At 42.9% G+C, this 21,188-nt stretch overlaps 2 protein-coding genes across 3 annotated transcripts in view; one reads left to right on the top strand and one right to left on the bottom strand.

Annotated features, from left to right (window-relative positions):
• lace (serine palmitoyltransferase long chain base subunit) overlaps positions 1-12,768 on the bottom strand; it is a 143,878-nt gene extending 131,110 nt beyond the window's left edge. Inside the window, exon 1 of the mRNA XM_071664180.1 lies at positions 12,554-12,768. Coding sequence (XP_071520281.1) covers positions 12,554-12,688 — 135 coding nt within the window. The 5' untranslated portion in view covers positions 12,689-12,768. The remainder of the gene's footprint in view (positions 1-12,553) is intronic.
• A 221-nt stretch (positions 12,769-12,989) lies between these two features.
• LOC139749850 (reticulon-1-A-like) overlaps positions 12,990-21,188 on the top strand; it is a 195,385-nt gene continuing 187,186 nt past the window's right edge. Inside the window, exon 1 of one of the 2 annotated variants that reach the window (XM_071664178.1) lies at positions 12,990-14,483. In XM_071664178.1, the coding sequence (XP_071520279.1) occupies positions 13,136-14,483 (1,348 nt within the window). In that variant the 5' untranslated portion in view covers positions 12,990-13,135. The remainder of the gene's footprint in view (positions 14,484-21,188) is intronic. The other variant, XM_071664177.1, reaches the window with a different exon arrangement.

Here is a 21,188-nt window from a genome sequence, read left to right as displayed (position 1 = left end):
CATAGCCCACGCCTCGCAACCATACAACATTGTTGGAACCACTATTCCCTCAAACATACCCATTTTTGCTTTCCGAGATAATGTTCTCGACTTCCACACATTTTTCAAGGCTCCCAGAATTTTCGCCCCCTCCCCCACCCTATGATCCACTTCCGCTTCCATGGTTCCATCCGCTGACAGATCCACTCCCAGATATCTAAAACACTTCACTTCCTCCAGTTTTTCTCCATTCAAACTCACCTCCCAATTGACTTGACCCTCACCCCTACTGTACCTAATAACCTTGCTCTTATTCACATTTACTCTCAACTTTCTTCTTCCACACACTTTACCAAACTCAGTCACCAGCTTCTGCAGTTTCTCACATGAATCAGCCACCAGCGCTGTATCATCAGCGAACAACAACTGACTCACTTCCCAAGCTCTCTCATCCCCAACAGACTTCATACTTGCCCCTCTTTCCAGGACTCTTGCATTTACCTCCCTTACAACCCCATCCATAAACAAATTAAACAACCATGGAGACATCACACACCCCTGCCGCAAACCTACATTCACTGAGAACCAATCACTTTCCTCTCTTCCTACACGTACACATGCCTTACATCCTCGATAAAAACTTTTCACTGCTTCTAACAACTTGCCTCCCACACCATATATTCTTAATACCTTCCACAGAGCATCTCTATCAACTCTATCATATGCCTTCTCCAGATCCATAAATGCTACATACAAATCCATTTGCTTTTCTAAGTATTTCTCACATACATTCTTCAAAGCAAACACCTGATCCACACATCCTCTACCACTTCTGAAACCGCACTGTTCTTCCCCAATCTGATGCTCTGTACATGCCTTCACCCTCTCAATCAATACCCTCCCATATAATTTACCATGAGTCATACATACATTAAATAACCTTACCAACCAGTCAACAATACAGTCACCCCCTTTTTTAATAAATTCCACTGCAATACCATCTAAACCCGTTGCCTTGCCGGCTTTCATCTTGCGCAGAGCTTTTACTAACCTCTTCTCTGTTTACCAAATCATTCTCCCTAACCCTCTCACTTTGCACACAACCTCACCCAAAACACCCTATATCTGCCACTCTATCATCAAACACATTCAACAAACCTTCAAAATACTCACTTCATCTCCTTCTCACACCACCACTACTTGTTATCACCTCCCATTAGCCCCCTTCACTGATGTTCCCATCTGTTCCCTTGTATTATGCACTTGATCTACCTCCTTCCAAAACATCTTTTTATTCTCCCTAAAATTTACTGATACTCTCTCACCCCAACTCTTATTTGCCCTCTTTTTCACCTTTTCCACCTTTCTCTTGACCTCCGTGTATGTATATATATATATATAAGTATACATTGAGATGTACAGGTATGTATATGTGTGTATATGTCTGTTGGGGATGAGAGAGCTTGGGAAGTGAGTCAGTTGTTGTTCGCTGATGATACAGCGCTGGTGGCTGATTCATGTGAGAAACTGCAGAAGCTGGTGACTGAGTTTGGTAAAGTGTGTGAAAGAAGAAAGTTAAGAGTAAATGTGAATAAGAGCAAGGTTATTAGGTACAGTAGGGTTGAGGGTCAATTCAATTGGGAGGTGAGTTTGAATGGAGAAAAACTGGAGGAAGTGAAGTGTTTTAGATATCTGGGAGTGGATCTGGCAGCGGATGGAACCATGGAAGCAGAAGTGGATCATAGGGTGGGGGAGGGGGCAAAAATTCTGGGAGCCTTGAAGAATGTGTGGAAGTCGAGAACATTATCTCGGAAAGCAAAAATGGGTATGTTTGAAGGAATAGTGGTTCCAACAATGTTGTATGGTTGCGAGGCGTGGACTATGGATAGAGTTGTGCGCAGGAGGATGGATGTGCTGGAAATGAGATGTTTGAAGACAATGTGTCGTGTGAGGTGGTTTGATCGAGTAAGTAACGTAAGGGTAAGAGAGATGTGTGGAAATAAAAAGAGCGTGGTTGAGAGAGCAGAAGAGGGTGTTTTGAAATGTTTGGTCACATGGAGAGAATGAGTGAGGAAAGATTGACCAAGAGGATATATGTGTCCGAGGTGGAGGGAACGAGGAGAAGAGGGAGACCAAACTGGAGGTGGAAAGATGGAGTGAAAAAGATTTTGTGTGATTGGGGCCTGAACATGCAGGAGGGTGAAAGGAGGGCAAAGAATAGAGTGAATTGGAGCGATGTGGTATACCGGGGTTGACGTGCTGTCAGTGGATTGAATCAAGGCATGTGTATGGGGGTGGGTTGGGCCATTTCTTTCGTCTGTTTCCTTACGCTACCTCGCAAACGCGGGAGACAGCGACAAAAAAAAAAAAAATATATATATATATATCATATATATATACAAAGGCAAAGGGGATAAGAGTGAGTGCTCAAATTACAGAGGTATAAGTTTGTTGAGTATTCCTGGTAAATTATATGGGAGGGTATTGATTGAGAGGGTGAAGGCATGTACAGAGCATCAGATTGGGGAAGAGCAGTGTGGTTTCAGAAGTGGTAGAGGATGTGTGGATCAGGTGTTTGCTTTGAAGAATGTATGTGAGAAATACTTAGAAAAGCAAATGGATTTGTATGTAGCATTTATGGATCTGGAGAAGGCATATGATAGAGTTGATAGAGATGCTCTGTGGAAGGTATCAAGAATATATGGTGTGGGAGGAAAGTTGTTAGAAGCAGTGAAAAGTTTTTATCGAGGATGTAAGGCATGTGTACGTGTAGGAAGAGAGGAAAGTGATTGGTTCTCAGTGAATGTAGGTTTGCGGCAGGGGTGTGTGATGTCTCCATGGTTGTTTAATTTGTTTATGGATGGGGTTGTTAGGGAGGTAAATGCAAGAGTTTTGGAAAGAGGGGCAAGTATGAAGTCTGTTGGGGATGAGAGAGCTTGGGAAGTGAGTCAGTTGTTGTTCGCTGATGATACAGCACTGGTGGCTGATTCATGTGAGAAACTGCAGAAGCTGGTGACTGAGTTTGGTAAAGTGTGTGGAAGAAGAAAGTTAAGAGTAAATGTGAATAAGAGCAAGGTTATTAGGTACAGTAAGGTTGAGGGTCAAGTCAATTGGGAGGTGAGTTTGAATGGAGAAAAACTGGAGGAAGTGAAGTGTTTTAGATATCTGGGAGTGGATCTGGCAGCGGATGGAACCATGGAAGCGTAAGTGGATCATAGGGTGGGGGAGGGGGCGAAAATTCTGGGGGCCTTGAAGAATGTGTGGAAGTCGAGAACATTATCTCGGAAAGCAAAAATGGTTATGTTTGAAGGAATAGTGGTTCCAACAATGTTGTATGGTTGCGAGGCGTGGGCTATGGATAGAGTTGTGCGCAGGAGGATGGATGTGCTGGAAATGAGATGTTTGAGGACAATGTGTGGTGTGAGGTGGTTTGATCGAGTGAGTAACGTAAGGGTAAGAGAGATGTGTGGAAATAAAAAGAGCGTGGTTGAGAGAGCAGAAGAGGGTGTTTTGAAGTGGTTTGGGCACATGGAGAGGATGAGTGAGGAAAGATTGACCAAGAGGATATATGTGTCGGAGGTGGAGGGAGCAAGGAGAAGAGGGAGACCAAACTGGAGGTGGAAAGATGGAGTGAAAAAGATTTTGTGTGATCGGGGCCTGAACATGCAGGAGGGTGAAAAGAGGGCAAGGAATAGAGTGAATTGGAGCGATGTGGTATACCGGGGTTGACGTGCTGTCAGTGGATTGAATCAAGGCATGTGAAGCGTCTGGGGTAAACCATGGAAAGCTGTGTAGGTATGTATATTTGCATGTGTGGACGTATGTATATACATGTGTATGGAGGGGGGTTGGGCCATTTCTTTCGTCTGTTTCCTTGCGCTACCTCGCAAACGCGGGAGACAGCGACAAAGTATAAAAAAAAAAATATATATATATATATATATATATATATATATATATATATATATATATATATATATGTACAAAGGCAAAGGGGATAAGAGTGAGTGCTCAAATTACAGAGGTATAAGTTTGTTGAGTATTCCTGGTAAATTATATGGGAGGGTATTGATTGAGAGGGTGAAGGCATGTACAGAGCATCAGATTGGGGAAGAGCAGTGTGGTTTCAGAAGTGGTAGAGGATGTGTGGATCAGGTGTTTGCTTTGAAGAATGTATGTGAGAAATACTTAGAAAAGCAAATGGATTTGTATGTAGCATTTATGGATCTGGAGAAGGCATATGATAGAGTTGATAGAGATGCTCTGTGGAAGGTATTAAGAATATATGGTGTGGGAGGAAAGTTGTTAGAAGCAGTGAAAAGTTTTTATCGAGGATGTAAGGCATGTGTACGTGTAGGAAGAGAGGAAAGTGATTGGTTCTCAGTGAATGTAGGTTTGCGGCAGGGGTGTGTGATGTCTCCATGGTTGTTTAATTTGTTTATGGATGGGGTTGTTAGGGAGGTAAATGCAAGAGTTTTGGAAAGAGGGGCAAGTATGAAGTCTGTTGGGGATGAGAGAGCTTGGGAAGTGAGTCAGTTGTTGTTCGCTGATGATACAGCGCTGGTGGCTGATTCATGTGAGGAACTGCAGAAGCTGGTGACTGAGTTTGGAAAAGTGTTTGGAAGAAGAAAGTTAAGAGTAAATGTGAATAAGAGCAAGGTTATTAGGTACAGTAAGGTTGAGGGTCAAGTCAATTGGGAGGTGAGTTTGAATGGAGAAAAACTGGAGGAAGTGAAGTGTTTTAGATATCTGGGAGTGGATCTGGCAGCGGACGGAACCATGGAAGCAGAAGTGGATCATAGGGTGGGGGAGGGGGCGAAAATTCTGGGAGCCTTGAAGAATGTGTGGAAGTCGAGAACATTATCTCGGAAAGCAAAAATGGGTATGTTTGAAGGAATAGTGGTTCCAACAATGTTGTATGGTTGCGAGGCGTGGGCTATGGATAGAGTTGTGCGCAGGAGGATGGATGTGCTGGAAATGAGATGTTTGAGGACAATGTGTGGTGTGAGGTGGTTTGATCGAGTGAGTAACGTAAGGGTAAGAGAGATGTGTGGAAATAAAAAGAGGTGACTCCAGTTTTTCTCCATTCAAACTTACCTCCCAATTGACTTGACCCTCAACCCTACTGTACCTAATAACCTTGCTCTTATTCACATTTACTCTTAACTTTCTTCTTTCACACACTTTACCAAACTCAGTCACCAGCTTCTGCAGTTTCTCACATGAATCAGCCACCAGCGCTGTATCATCAGCAAACAACAACTGACTCACTTCCTAAGCTCTCTCATCCCCAACAGACTTCATACTTGCCCCTCTTTCCAAAACTCTTGCATTCACCTCCCTAACAACCCCATCCACAATAAACAAATTAAAGAACCATGGAGACATCACGCACCCCTCCCGCAAACCTACATTCACTGAGAACCAATCACTTTCCTCTCTTCCTACACGTACACATGCCTTACATCCTCAATAAAAACTTTTCACTGCTTCTAACAACTGGCCTCCCACACCATATATTCTTAATACCTTCCACAAAGCATCTCTATTAATGTTATCATATGCCTTCTCCAGATCCATAAATGCTACATACAAATCCATTTGCTTTTCTAAGTATTTCTCACATACATTCTTCAAAGCAAACACCTGATCCACACATCCTCTACCACTTCTGAAACCACACTGCTCTTCCCCAATCTGATTCTCTGTACATGCCTTCACCCTCTCAATCAATACCCTCCCATATAATTTACCAGGAATACTCAACAAACTTATACCTCTGTAAATTGAGCACTCACTCTTATCCCCTTTGCCTTTGTACAATGGCACTATGCACGCATTCTGCCAATCCTCAGGCACCTCACCATGAATCATACATACATTAAATAACCTTACCAACCAGTCAACAATACTGTCACCCCTTTTTTAGTAAATTCCACTGCAATATCATCCAATATATATATTTCAAACTATTCGCCATTTCCCGCATTAGCGAGGTAGCGTTAAGAACAGAGGACTGGGCCTTTGAGGGAATATCCTCACCTGGCCCCCTTCTCTGTCCCTTCTTTTGGAAAATTAGAAAAAAAAAATAAACGAGAGGGGAGGATTTCCAGCCCCCCGCTCCCTCCCCTTTTAGTCACCTTCTACAACACGCAGGGAATACGTGGGAAGTATTCTTTCTCCCCTATCCCTATATATATATAATGAACTCGCTAGTCTGTGATGAGAGTTATGAAGGTGACATAATTAACATGTAATTTTTTCTATACATATGACACATCGTGTTTCCTGGAGACAATCAACCTCATCAGGTGCCAGTACTTAACAGCTATCTAAATACCAATATCACAACGGAGTGCCGCCATCTAGCAACGATCATTACAAACCACATACAGTCTGATTTGAACAACAATAACTGTTAAAAGGGAGAGTGATTAAGGGCTGTCATGTGGCAGGTTGACCTGGGTTGCTGGGCGAGTCCTGAACAACTTTTCTTTAATTCTTTGCATTCTGTCAATTCTCTCACAATGATTTGACTGATGGTAGGATGGGCTTCAAAGCTGCCTGAGCACAAATTAAAGTTCTTAGTATTAGCAGTTAAGTTGTTCAGGACACATTCAGTTACCCAAGTCAACCCCAGCCATGTGACCCCCCTTAATCACTCTCTTTTAACAGTTATTGCCGGTCAAGTCAGACAGTATGTGGTCTGTAATGGCAGACGCTTGATGGTGGCACTCTGTTGTGATGTTGGGATTTACAAAAACTTTGTTAAGTACTGGCACCTAATGAGGTGGACTGTCTCCACAAAACGTCATGCCACATGTAAAAAAAAATTACATCTTAAATAAAATTATATGAAGTGCGATTTCACTTTCATAACTATCAACATGGACTAGTGTGATCAATATATCTACAGTTAAGGATCGCAAGGGAGTTCTCACCTGACAACACCCAGGATTTCCCAACATCCACCAGACTTCTTAGGAAGTACTGCCATGCCTACCTCTCTGCTAACACCAAGAAGCTTCAACTTAAATTCCTACAAGAATGCCTTAGGAACAAAATAATTCCACACACCCTAATCCCAGATGCTCTCCACAGAAACAAATTCCAATCAGCAGAAAAGAGCATAAAATCCTTCTACAGCACAAAGAGAATACTAAAACTGACTCCGATCAGGCTTTCTACAACCTCAGAAATGCTAGGAGAACTCTCCTCCATCTGCAATAACCCTGTCGTTACTACCAACAACATGAGAGAAGCTAGAAAACATGTAAAAAAAAGATCATCGGAAAGAAGAACCACCTGGAATGGAAAATAGACAAGATCTTTTTACAACCGTCTACAGGTGAAAATATCAAACCCAGATAAGAACATAATCAATCTTTCGTCCTACTCCTTAACCCAGGATGAAAAACTTGCAGTAGGTTTTGGTCTCTTTTTATTTCAAATCCACGGATACTTTTAGTGTGAAGCATTTAAGTTTCTATTTTGAAATCCACTAATGATGCCAACCAGGAATCTGATTTTGTATCCAGTCCAACTTTAAGTACCTTGGCCGGTGAAAGTGCTTCTAAGTGTAGTGACATGCCACAGAGATTCAAGACAGCCATTACAAGTCTCAAGAAAAAGGAAGACATTTACATTACAAAATCAGATAAGACTAGCCAGTTCATGATTTTGAATACAGGTGACTAAAGATGTAAACTTCAGGATCTTTTAAATGATACTGATACATATGAAAGATAAACATCCAATCCCCTTACAATAAACTATAGAACTTCGCCTCTAAATTTAACCAATTGTTAAACAAGCACCAGGACATTCTGAAGTCAGTAGGGATGGTTAATCCCTCTCTTCCGTATATATATGGTCCCCCCAAAACTCACAAAGATGGATGTCCCCTCAGACCAATTATATCATCTGTTAATTCCCCTACTTATAAATTATCTAAATGGTTAGCAAAACACCTTTGTAATGTTCAAGAAAAAATATCTTCATTGCATGTTATTAATAGCTTAGATTTTGTAAACAATGTAAGACACATTAATTTGCCTGATCATAAACTCATTAGCTTTGATGTGAATTCCCTTTTCACTAAAGTACCCATTAATGAAACCATCACATATTTAAGGAGGTAATTGCCTTTTTTTCAGTCTTGCCTTGTCCCTGCCCATAAAAACTTTCATTGACTTAGCAGAGCTATAGGTTTCCAATAATGTTTTCCATGATGATGAAGGTAATTCTTATAAACAGAAATTTGGTCTTACCACGGGAAACCCACTTACATCTATTCTTAGTAACTTAATTATGGAATATCTCGAGACTGAAATTCTAACTTCATTCAATAATCATCAGAAAGTTTGGTTTAGATACATGGATGATGTGTAGTCCCTGTGGTCATCCTCCCAAGATTGTGATGTTTTCTTTAAGGAATTAAATAACATCTATCCCACCATCAAATTCAAGATTGAATGGGAAAAGAGGGTAAACTGTCCTTTCTTGACATGCTGATAACCAGAGAATCTGATCATTTGTCCTTTAAGGTTTACAAGAAACCTACCAACTCTGAGAGATATATTCATTATTTCTCAATACTTGAATCTTCTATAAAAAATATCTTAGTTATGTCTATGTTTTTAAGTGCACTAACGACAAGTGACCCCAGAGGCCTGGTAGATAAATGTATGTGATCCCACAGGCTTGGTAGATAAATGTAGTTATATTAGACGTATCTTTAGGCAGTTATATTATCCTAATTGGTTTGTGAACAAAGCTCACTGGAAAGCTAGGAAGACATTTTATGCCTCTTGTAACAAATGAGGATGTCGAAAAGTTGTGTTGCCCTATTCTCCCAAACTAGCTAATCTAAGACATGTTTTAGGAAACAGTGCTTGTAATGCTGCCTTCCAGTACAATAACACTATCAGTAAGACCTTAATAAAGAGTAGGCCAAATCATGCAACATCATATGTAGGTGAATTGGATCGATGTGGTATACTGGGGTTGACGTGCTGTCAGTGGATTGAATCAGGGCATGTGAAGTGTCTGGGGTAAACCATGGAAAGCTATGTGGGGCCTGGATGTGGAAAGGGAGCTGTGGTTTCGGGCATTATTGCATGACAGCTAGAGTCTGAGTGTGAACGAATGAGGCCTTTGTTGTCTTTTCCTAGCGCTACCCCGCACACATGAGGGGGAGGGGGATGGTATTCCATGTGTGGAGAGGTGGCGATGGGAATGAATAAAGCCAGACTGTAAATTGTGTGCATGGGTATATATGTATGTGTCTGTGTGTGTATATATATGTGTACATTGAGATGTATAGGTATGTATATTTGCGTGTGTGGACGTGTGTGTATATACATGTGTATGGGGGTATGGGGGTGGGTTTTGCCATTTCTTTCGTCTGTTTCCTTGCGCTACCTCGCAAACGCGGGAGACAGCGACAAAGCAAAATAAATAAATAAAAAAAAATATATATATATATATATATATTCTTTTTTTTCCGCTGTCTCCCGCGTTTGCGAGGTAGCACAAGGAAACAGACGAAAGAAATGGCCCAACCCACCCCCATACACATGTATATACATACGTCCACACACGCAAATATACATACCTACACAGCTTTCCATGGTTTACCCCAGATGCTTCACATGCCCAAATTCAATCCACTGACAGCATGTCAACCCCTGTATACCACATCGCTCCAATTCACTCTATTCCTTGCCCTCCTTTCACCCTCCTGCATGTTCAGGCCCTGATCACACAAAATCTTTTTCACTCCATCTTTCCACCTCCAATTTGGTCTCCCTCTTCTCCTCGTTCCCTCCACCTCCGACACATATATCCTCTTGGTCAATCTTTCCTCACTCATTCTCTCCATGTGCCCAAACCATTTCAAAACACCCTCTTCTGCTCTCTCAACCACGCTCTTTTTATTTCCACACATCTCTCTTACCCTTATGTTACTTACTCGATCAAACCACCTCACACCACACACTGTCCTCAAACATCTCATTTCCAGCACATCCATCCTCCTGCGCACAACTCTTTCCATGGCCCACGCCTCGCAACCATACAACATTGTTGGAACCACTATTCCTTCAAACATACCCATTTTTGCTTTCCGAGATAATGTTCTCAACTTCCACACATTCTTCAAGGCTCCCAGAATTTTCGCCCCCTCCCCCACCCTATGATTCACTTCCGCTTCCATGGTTCCATCCGCTGCCAGATCCACTCCCAGATATCTAAAACACTTCACTTCCTCCAGTTTTTCTCCATTCAAACTCACCTCCCAACTGACTTGACCCTCAACCCTACTGTACCTAATAACCTTGCTCTTATTCACATTTACTCTTAACTTTCTTCTTTCTCACACTTTACCAAACTCAGTCACCAGCTTCTGCAGTTTCTCACATGAATCAGCCACCAGCGCTGTATCATCAGCGAACAACAACTGACTCACTTCCCAAGCTCTCTCATCCCCAACAGACTTCATACTTGCCCCTCTTTCCAAAACTCTTGCATTCACCTCCCTAACAACCCCATCCATAAACAAATTAAACAACCATGGAGACATCACACACCCCTCCCGCAAACCTACATTCACTGAGAACCAATCACTTTCCTCTCTTCCTACACGTACACATGCCTTACATCCTCGATAAAAACTTTTCACTGCTTCTAACAACTTTCCTCCCACACCATATATTCTTAATACCTTCCACAGAGCCTCTCTATCAACTCTATCATATGCCTTCTCCAGATCCATAAATGCTACATATAAATCCATTTGCTTTTCTAAGTATTTCTCACATACATTCTTCAAAGCAAACACCTGATCCACACATCCTCTACCACTTCTGAAACCACACTGCTCTTCCCCAATCTGATGCTCTGTACATGCCTTCACCCTCTCAATCAATACCCTCCCATATAATTTACCAGGAATACTCAACAAACTTTCTAAAATGGGAAACAGATATATATATATATATATATATATATATATATATATATATATATATATATATATACATAGCCCAGACTGGAAAAACTGTGACGCAGAGGTGCTATTAGTATTGTCATGCAGTACACAGGGATGACCACAAAAATGCGACCGCTAAACAGTCATGAAACTGATCGCCCCATAGATCTTGAAAATCCTGTTATTCTATACCCCTCTGCTGATTATGCCACACATATCATCAAATCTGTCTTAACTGCTGATACTAAGAAGTGTGTGTGAATCGTGAGAACTTGACGGAAGAGGGGTGTTTAATATACCTGAGAGTGGACATGATAGCACATGGAACCATGACAGCGGAAGTGAATCAATAAGAGGGTGAGGGGGAAAATGTTCTGCAAGCACTGAGGAATGTGTGGAAAGGTTGCTATCTGGGAGGGGGAAAATGGTTATGTCTGAGGATACAGTTGTCTTAACAGTGTTGTATGGATGCAAGGCATGGGCTAAAGAGGGAAATATACTGGCATGTACTGGAAATGAAGTTTGAAAACATGTGGCAAAAGGAAAGTTGATTGAGTCACTAATAATAAGATAAAAGAGACATGTGGTAATGAAAAATGTATGGATGCGAGAGCTGAGGGTATGCTGAAATGGTCTGGACATATAGTCAGAATTAATCAGGAGAGAAAAGAGGATATATATGTCAGAAATGAAGAGGGCAAGATCAACTTACAGTTGGAAGGATGGACTGGAAAGGGTTTTGAGTGCTAGGGACTTTAACATGCAGAAGTGTGAAGGGCATGCACAGGATAGAGTGAAATGGAATGATGTGGTATATATGGGAGGAGTGCTATCAATGGATTGAACCATAACACATGAAGCAGCCGGGGAAACCACGGAAAGGTCTGTGGGGCCTGGTTTTAGCACATCACACATGACAGCAAGAGGTATGATGTGAGCGAATGATGCCTTTTCTTTAGTCTTCGTCTTTTTGCTACTTCGCCAACGCATGATCCGTGAACAACTTTGAAAGGGGAGGAAAAATAAAATCTTACCATTTCATTAGAAATTCTATTTATAAGGCAACACTTCTGAGGTACAATATTATTTTCGTCAATGTAGGTCAATAAGCAAAGGCACATCTCTATAAAATATATTCTTGACACTTAAGATAACTTTCTCCTGAATAAGGTCTCATAGGCCCCAACTGGGTATGCTATTATTATTGGGATATGGGGTGTAACACTCATCAACAGCCCCGTAAACCTATAAGAGCTACTGGCAAGTACTGAAAACTACTATCAAACACAGCGGTCAAATCACTTGCAATTTCATCACCAATGATATCAGCTAACTTCCAGAAATATCTAAGAGTGCCAAGTACCTCGCTTCAAAAACCTAACTTTTAGGACGTTTGAAATTCGTTTCTAGATAGAGAATAGGATATGTGACATCTTAAACATTTACAAAGTCATAATTTCATAAGCCCTTTCGTTATTCATGAAAAAAAATCAGCGAAATATAAAGTTGCGTGCGATAAAGTACACCACTCTGTGACCTATATCTATGAAGATTTTACATACATATTAATATAGATGTGCTAACCTGCTGCAATATATTCTCCTGGGCACCTCCTGTGCTGTTATCTGTTTCTTTACCGTTGCTACATTGTGCCAGCTGTTCGTTATTCAGTATTTTTTCATGGGGAACTTGGGCTGGTATCTCAGTGTGCGCCACCATGTTTTGGTATCCGCCTGGCTAACGTGCATGAGGCGCCACCAGTTCCAGTGATTGGATCATCTGAACAGCCCGCTACTCCCTAGCCAATCAGTAAGTGGAAAATGTTTTCATGTACAGAATTGGATCTCAGAATTTTATTGCGTCAATACTTAGATATCATATTGTCATGATAATTATATAAAAAGATAATATGATTCCACTTTTACGAGGAACCGTGATACATGCAGGGAAACATTACTTCCTCCGCTTCTGTTAGTCACATGACAATCGCAAAGTGGGGCTTGTCAGGTCCAGTCACTACAGACAGCAGTGCTCGCCTGTGTGAAGGTGTTACACAGAGCGGTGTGTTGTGTGCGTGGCTGTGAACTGACTGTTGTACAGTGGAAGGGCTACACCATCAGTTTCTGTGATAAACTCTGCCCGAATCCTTGATTACAAGACAGCACAATGTCTGATTTCGATCAGTTCTCTAGTATTCCCCAGGCTGGTCATAACGACCCCACCCCAGACCCAGACCGTCATTCGTCTGGATCGAATCGAGATTCCTTGAATCTGGATGATTTTGAGAAGGTGGAAGCAGACCAGCTGCCACCCTCAGTAAATCAGAGTGCTCGGATGACCTCAGATCTATTGGATGACATCATGTCTCATGTGTCAAGCTCAGGACCAGACCCCTTCTCCAATTTCTCAAGTGGACCTACGTCTGATACCAAGCCTGGAATTTCTTCAGCTTCATCAGATCCCTCATTGTCAAGCGATCCCTTCAAACGCGACGAGGATCGAAATGATCCCTTCAGCACAGATAATCTGCTTGGAGATACCTATGTAACAGGGTCTGTCTCGGCACCAGCTGATTCCTTTGGTAGTGGCCTCTCTGATTTGGCTTCTACCCCACCAGCCAGTAATGATTTACAGGATAAGATTTCACGTGACATGTCCCAGATTGATGATTTCCTTGCCGGAGGAAGCCACAGAAGTAATGTAAATGATGCAGTGATATCCCAAGCCAACGCACAGAAACCAGCCAATGAGCCTTTATTCGAGCCCTTCTCAGCCACGGAGAGTCAAGCACCGCCTGCCATGGAGTCCTTACTTGACCCAATGCCTGCCCCGGTAACTCAAGCACCTGCAGCTCTTCGAGACCCGAGCCCTGAACCTTTCTTCAAGCGTGAACCTACTCCACCTCGTCAGTCTTCCCCACCACTTCGTGAACCTTCTCCACCTTCACTTCGTGAACCCACTCCCCCACGTCAACCTTCCCCCATTCCCCGTGAACCCACTCCCCCACGTCAACCTTCCCCAAAACCACGTGAACCCACCCCCCCACGTCAACCTTCCCCAAAACCACGTGAACCCACTCCCCCACGACAGCCTTCCCCCATACCCCGTGAACCCACTCCCCCACGTCATCCATCCCCACCACCCCGTGAACCCACTCCACCGCGTAAACCTTCCCCACCACCCCGTGAACCTACTCCCCCACGCAAGCCCTCCCCACCACCCCGTGAACCCACACCTCCACGACAGCCCACTCCACCACCCCGTGAACCTACTCCCCCCCGCCAGCCCACTCCCCCACCTCGTAAGCCCACACCCCCACCACGTGAACCCACTCCACCTCGAAAACCCACACCCCCTCCACGTGAACCCACTCCTCCCAGGAAGACTAGCCCACCCACAGTACAGGTGCAGAAGGCAGCAGCAGCAGCTCCAGTCCAAGAGGCACGCGTGACCCCAGGCAAGACTTACAAAGTGTCTGACGCTACCCGAGCATCCTTCGCAGTATTCAATCCATGTAAGTATTTATCTATGTACGCTATATTTCTACTTTTTCTAAGGCTTCATATCTTGGTTGAAGCATTTCCTTAAAGCTGTTTACATTTGAAAATTCTATCATTGCATAACAACGGTTGTTTTTTTATTTTCCTTCTGATATAAGCAAAGATTTATAATGTAAATTTGCATCAGTAAATGTCACACATATTGATCGACATTTGTTTCAAATGTACATCGAGATTGAAAAATGTATTATAGGTAGATATGTAGGTTTTACGGGAAAGTTAATCTAAAACTTTTTATTTCATTCTCCATGATATTAAGATGAAAAGTAAGAACCATTTGCTGATTTTATGTTACCTACGAACCGGACAAAGAAAATGTGTATTTCCTTGTCCGAAGACAGCAAATCCAAATTGAATAAAAGTACATTTAAACAATGACTTCCCATATTGCCTTTGGTTACGTGATGCTAGCATTATGTTGAATCGCCATTTGTCGCAGTTATAGGCAAACTGACAAATTCATATCACCCTTACCCTTACATTTGGAAGATGTTTACTTTTTGTTTCGTTTACTAAAGGAGTTATTTTTTCCTTTTTTAGGGGAGCGGGGGGTTGTGTAATATACTGTTTTACAATGATATTGTGAAGGAGGTCGTCAAGTAAGTGCATGTATTGCCAAGAAGTTAGGCAGAAGCCAGTTGACCCACATGATCATATTGTTTACCGAAGCTCTATCCCAGCCCACGCTGAAGTTGTTGGAAGTTTTGTAGAAAGTAATTTTCTTCTGTCCAACTTCATTCAGGTTCATTTTCGTAATATTAGGTTGTGAACCATATGTCAGGTTTGGGCAATCGTATATGTGATATATCGAAATGCTGCTATCTTTGTTACCCGATAACACTGTTGGTTATTGAGACTAATTTTAACTTTAGTAAATAGGGACTTCAACCTTCGGTGATTAATCAAAGTATGATAGATGCCAAAGTACTGATTCGTTTGTACTAGGAACATGCGCGAGTGTGTGCATTATATCAAAGGTAGTTCACTCTACGAAGACTCTTCTGTAATTTTCTTATATAAAGTTGTTATGGGTTGAGATTACCAAAAGTAAGTGAATCACGTGTGCGTGTAACGGTGTGTTGAGTGAACCAGGTGGGAGGGAACGGTGAGTCACCGGCCAGTCTCCCTTCGTAGAGCAGAACGTGCAATATCATACGTAGGACGAACGAGACCTTCCAACTCTACTGAAATGCTATGTTTAACCTGAGGGAAATCTTCATATGGGCTTACATTTAAGAAACAGTAAATTAGCATTGTTATCCACAAATAACATTCAGGAGACAATTAATCCTCAACCAAAACCCCACTGATCAAGCAAGTTTAATTGGTATTTTAATTATAACCATAATAGTCCGCCCCTTTCCCTGATGGGTTTGATAAATGCAATTCTCAGAAATTTAGTAGGCATTATTCAAACGAAGAATTATCTGACTTGTACAATACAGTGATGATTACATGTGGCATAAGTCCGCTAATGATCAGGAAAATCTGGGTGAAGAATCTGTACATTACACACAGAGCCAAGTAAAATGTCACCCATTTCCTTGAAGGACATGTTGCATGACATAGAATTTGTTGTAGAGACATTCAGCAACGTATGTTCCACTGCAGTATGCTGAAGAGGTTTCTGACACTGCAGGTTCTTAATATTTTTTTCATCCAGGTTGTATCGATTATTTCATTCACTTGGGGCGTTTGGACATTTCGTGCCATTACTTAACCTTTCGTTTTACGAGATTGATTGAGATTTTCTTGTTACTCTAAACAGTTCATGTCAGCATGTGGTCTAGACCAGTTTTGTTTGCCAATGCATTCAGCATGACATATCTACGTAATCCAGTATGTAAGGGTATCCATAGGATTTGATAAGTTGATTTATCCCGACTTTAGTAAGATTCAATCTGACATCAGCCTAATTTCAATGAGCGGGAAGACAGTTGAGCGATAGATAATCTGAGGACCTATTGATACATCCGGATCAGCTAGACGGCGGAAGAGGACGACCATGAAAATGCGCAGTTTAACGCTGGGGAGAGTGGATATTCAAAAACTTTCAGGGTCATATGTTATATATATAGCTCATGTTTTTTTAAAGGTATTCCACAGTTATTTTGAGGTAATGTATATAAACGCGTTCGTCTTCTAAGGGGCCGTATTACACGATCGAGCTCTTTACATAATGGAATACCTAGCTGTCTCATACGCGAAATGTTAGAATGGAAGAAAGACATGTATGTAAGTAATTGATTTCATCAAGCATCACTAGACTATTCTGGAAAAAAAAAATGACGTCCATGCACTCGTAGGGGCCACGCCCACCTCCGAATGCCGTCGCCCCATTGGCTGCAGGGGACCTTGGCGGTGTGTATGGCAGGCGGACTGTGTTGTGCATGTCCTGCAAATGAAGAGTTGAGAAGCCTGCTCTTAGATTTTAGAGGAAATTCAAAGGTCGTATATGGCTTTTAGAGATCATGTTTTGCATTCATAGTGGCGAAGTCGTAGGTTGCATTTCATGAAATGTTTTATTGACTTAGGTTACTATTAGTAACGTCATATCTCTATGTATATTACCAGTTATATATATATATATATATATATATATATATATATATATATATATATATATATATATATATATATATATATATTGGGTGGCAGAGCACCACCAGAAGTATCGCATGTCGGGAAATTCATACTGGATGAATCACCGGACACTCCTGTCCTGCAACTTGGAAAGTGCACTCCCACGTCCGCTCAGGGCCTGTTATACTTGTGCAGGAAGGTACGAACCCAACAATATGAACTTTGGGTACAATGGAGTAACCTTTAACCTGACTCCTAAGGGTAGGTTAAAGGCAAGGCCATCAAACCCAAAGGTCGCACTGTCGTCTAGAAGGACTTCATTACGAAAATAATAGATTAGACGTAATCTTGGCATCAGGCAAAACAAGTAGGTCTATGGATTTCATCAATATAGGTCATGAAACCGGGATCTGTGATGTTCATCAAATATACAAAGTACAAACATGAACAGGGGTGAAAAAAAAGTTCAGTCCATGTTGGTTTCTTCCTGTTGACGTTTACGGTCGATTATGTAAGGTTTGTTATCAGTAGCATTGTTTTGGTAGTAAACTTGTGTTTGAATTCAGTATTGTTAGACACTGACTTAATTTTGTTTAAATGAAAAATAGTGAATTCCTTCGGCTTCATGGAACAAAGCATTCATCACGAAACTCAAAACAAAATAACTTTTTGTCTCTCTCCGATATGTCCTTCCATGACTGCATGAATGTTCTCAATAGCAACGTTAGACATTCATCTTCAAAAAAATCAGATGCTGTCAGAGAGACCTTGTACTGTTTGCCACCACTTCATGTCTGCAGTAGATTTGACTTTACAGTGTGACGGGTTTTGCAACCTTATATGAAACCGAAAACCAGTTTTTTTTTTTTCTTGCTAAACAAGCTCTTGAACGTGTGAGGAAGAACTTGTCTCCTTACACACCACACTCCCTTCCTACATGACGCACAGCACCCTTCTTTCTCCCCGCATGGCCATGCGTGCACCCTTTATTCGCTACGCACATGATGCAACATCCCCTTCCTCATACCTACAAGGCGTAGCACCACTCCCACCCCCTACCCACATGACGCAACACCCCTCCTTCCTAACCTGCATGACAAAGCGCCCCTCACTCCTTACTCACATGAAGCAGCGACCCATCCTCCCTACCCTCATGATTTCGCACCCTTTCCTGTTTACCCACTATGACACAGCACCCCTCCTTACCCACATAACGTACGTTCATGACGGATTATCCTTGCCTCCCTACCCTCTTGACGGAGCATCCCTCCCTCCTCACCCACATGGTGCAGAAGCTCTCCTTGCCTACCCCTCCCTCCCTCCCTACTCATATGACACAATAACCCTACCTGTCCACATGATGCATTACCTTCCCATATCTGCCCTCTTGACGTAGCCTGAACTTATGCAATCTAAGCTCAAAATTTCGTTATCCTTTGTTGCTTTGTTTTGCTTATTCCTTTCACCCCAGTCCCTTAAACTGTGTACAACTCTTCGACAATATGACTTCCTGCCGCGAAGAATTGCACCTCAGGGGATTTAAATAAACCGCAGTGTTTGGTTAGGATATACTTGGGGTGATCCCGGAAGAGCTGAGGCCTTTTCTTCCCTCTTGATCTATCTATAACAAGTAATCAAATTCTAACCATATCTACAGACTGATCTATAGATTAGCCGATTTCTTGGTCTTATATATTTTTATATTTTTCCAAAAAGTGAGCAAATTTCACGCTTTTCTAATCGCGTATGTCTATGTTTTAGGCTAAAGAAAAAGAATGAATATGGGGAAGGTTGAACTGAATTCGTGTATCAAAGCTTTGCGGAAGCCAAATGCTTTTTCTCTCTATTTCGGCTTGAAACGCACCCCAAGCTCCAGTCACACGCGTCTTTGACGTTCATTCTAGTAACAATAAATAGAGGCTACTGAGATATACTTTGGAGAGCCATGAAGGTGAATTTAGTGTGAGAACTGAAGACTTGGATTGCAATTTACAAACCCTGGCATATGGATGATTTGCTGTTGTTTCCAAACTCAATGTGATTTCTGTCTCTGCTTACTGAGCACAGCGACTTCCCCTCGAAGGGCCAACTTGCTGTAGTTGGTGGGACGACTTCCTCCTCATATCAACGGAGGTATTCCTCAGGGCTCTTTCTTTTCTCTTGCTCTCTTTCTTCTATCTGCAAATCTTTTATTCTAATCCTATTCACGCTTATGATTATGATTCCACTTTACACACCTCAGCATCTCAGCTCATTTTCCCTCCTCTCCTCCTTCTGATACTTTATAATATTTGTAATTCTTGTAATGAAAATACATGTCTTTCCTACCGGACCTGAACAACATCCCTGATTGGGGAAGCAACAACCTACTTAGATATGATTGATATGACATTATTTTGGCCAGTTTTCGTTACCTGTCTGAATGTGTCCTCTCCCCTAAGGCTTGGACCGAGACATGCCTCTGGCTGTTGCTTCCAATAGTTTTTTTTTTTCTCTTTTTTATGGAGACCCGCCACACGTGAACTGACTTTTATGATACCTATACGATGGCTGTGGAATTTTCTCTCTTCCTGTAATCTTTCTACCTCTTTCTACCACTGACACTAGCACATCCCAGGGTAGATTCTATGTTCTTTTCTCTATTTCTCATACCTAAGACGGCCTTTGATTGGGGCATCTTTTGCCCGCGCTACTTCGGTCGATGTTGAAAAGGATATAATGCAACACCTTCCCTCCCCCGCCCACATGACGCACCATTCCTCCTTACCCACACGACGCAGCGCCTCTCCCTCCCTCCCTACCCACATGACACAGCACCCTTCCCTCTTCCCTATATGACGTAGCACCCCTCCCTCCCTACCCGCGTGACGTAGCACCCTTCCCTCCCTACCCACGTAATCCAGCATCTTTCCCTTCCTACCCGTATAACACAGCACCTTTCCATTCCTACCCAAATGACGCAGCACCCTTCCCTCCATGTCCACATGACGCAACACCCTTCCCTCCCTACCGAAACACCGCAGCACTTCCCTGTCTACATGACGCAGCACCCTGCCCTCCCTACCCTCACGACGCAGCACTTCTCCCTCCCTATCCACATGACGCAGCATCACTCCTTACCCACACGACGCAGCACCCCTCCTTCCCTCCCCACGTGACGCAGCGCCCCTCCTTCCCATCCCCACGCGACGCAGCACCCCTCCCTACCCACGTGACGCAGCATCCATCTGTAGTGCCCAGCCGCAGGTCATGTTGCGTCTCACTGTGTGGACCGTTTTGCATTCCCCTGCCTCCCCACCCACAACCAACATCACCACAACCACCACCACCCGTTACCACCCACCACACCCTCCCGTGTTACTGCCCACCACCAGTGCCACCCACTACACTATCCCTGTGTTGCTAACCACCACCTGTTACCATCCATCACACTATCCTCGTGTTGCTACCCACCAACTGTTACCGCCCACCACACTATCCCTGTATTACTGCCCACCACTAGTGTCATCCACCATCAGCACTTGTTGCCACACACCAGACGATCCCATTATAACTACCCTCCACCAGTGCCACCCACGATCACCGCCAGTGTCACCCACCACAGTGTCCACGTATGTACATGGTAAAGTCGTTCTACGTGGGCAATGTTAAGTCATCATAATCAGCCATCATACGTAAGGGGTTCAGCCATCGTACTTAAGGGGTTCAACCATCATACGTAAGGGGTTGGATTATCGTACGTAAGAGTTTCAGCCATCGTACATAAGGGGTTAGATTATCGTACTCAAAGGTAACTGTAGCGGGTGTTTGGGGCCTAATGGTTTACTGTGTAGTGGTGGGTTGCCAGGACGTTTGTTAACCCCAGTAAGGTCGGTGATCTCGTGTGTATAGTGGATGGAGTGGACCCGTATGGAGATGGAGGGACTGGGGAGCTGGTTCTTGAAGTGATCACATCCTGTTGTATGGTGCCTGGGAGTCCTCCCACCTACCCTACTGGTCATGGTGTGGCCACAGTTGGCCGCCCAATATGATGATGGGGTTATGGCTTAAGTTGTGGTTCTGTTGGCCACAGTTGG

The sequence above is a fragment of the Panulirus ornatus genome, chromosome 8 (assembly GCF_036320965.1).
Source record: "Panulirus ornatus isolate Po-2019 chromosome 8, ASM3632096v1, whole genome shotgun sequence".
In the NCBI taxonomy this organism is placed as follows: domain Eukaryota; kingdom Metazoa; phylum Arthropoda; class Malacostraca; order Decapoda; family Palinuridae; genus Panulirus; species Panulirus ornatus.
The sequence above is the reverse complement of the archived record's forward strand: the minus strand, read 5'-3'. Positions and strand labels throughout refer to the sequence as shown.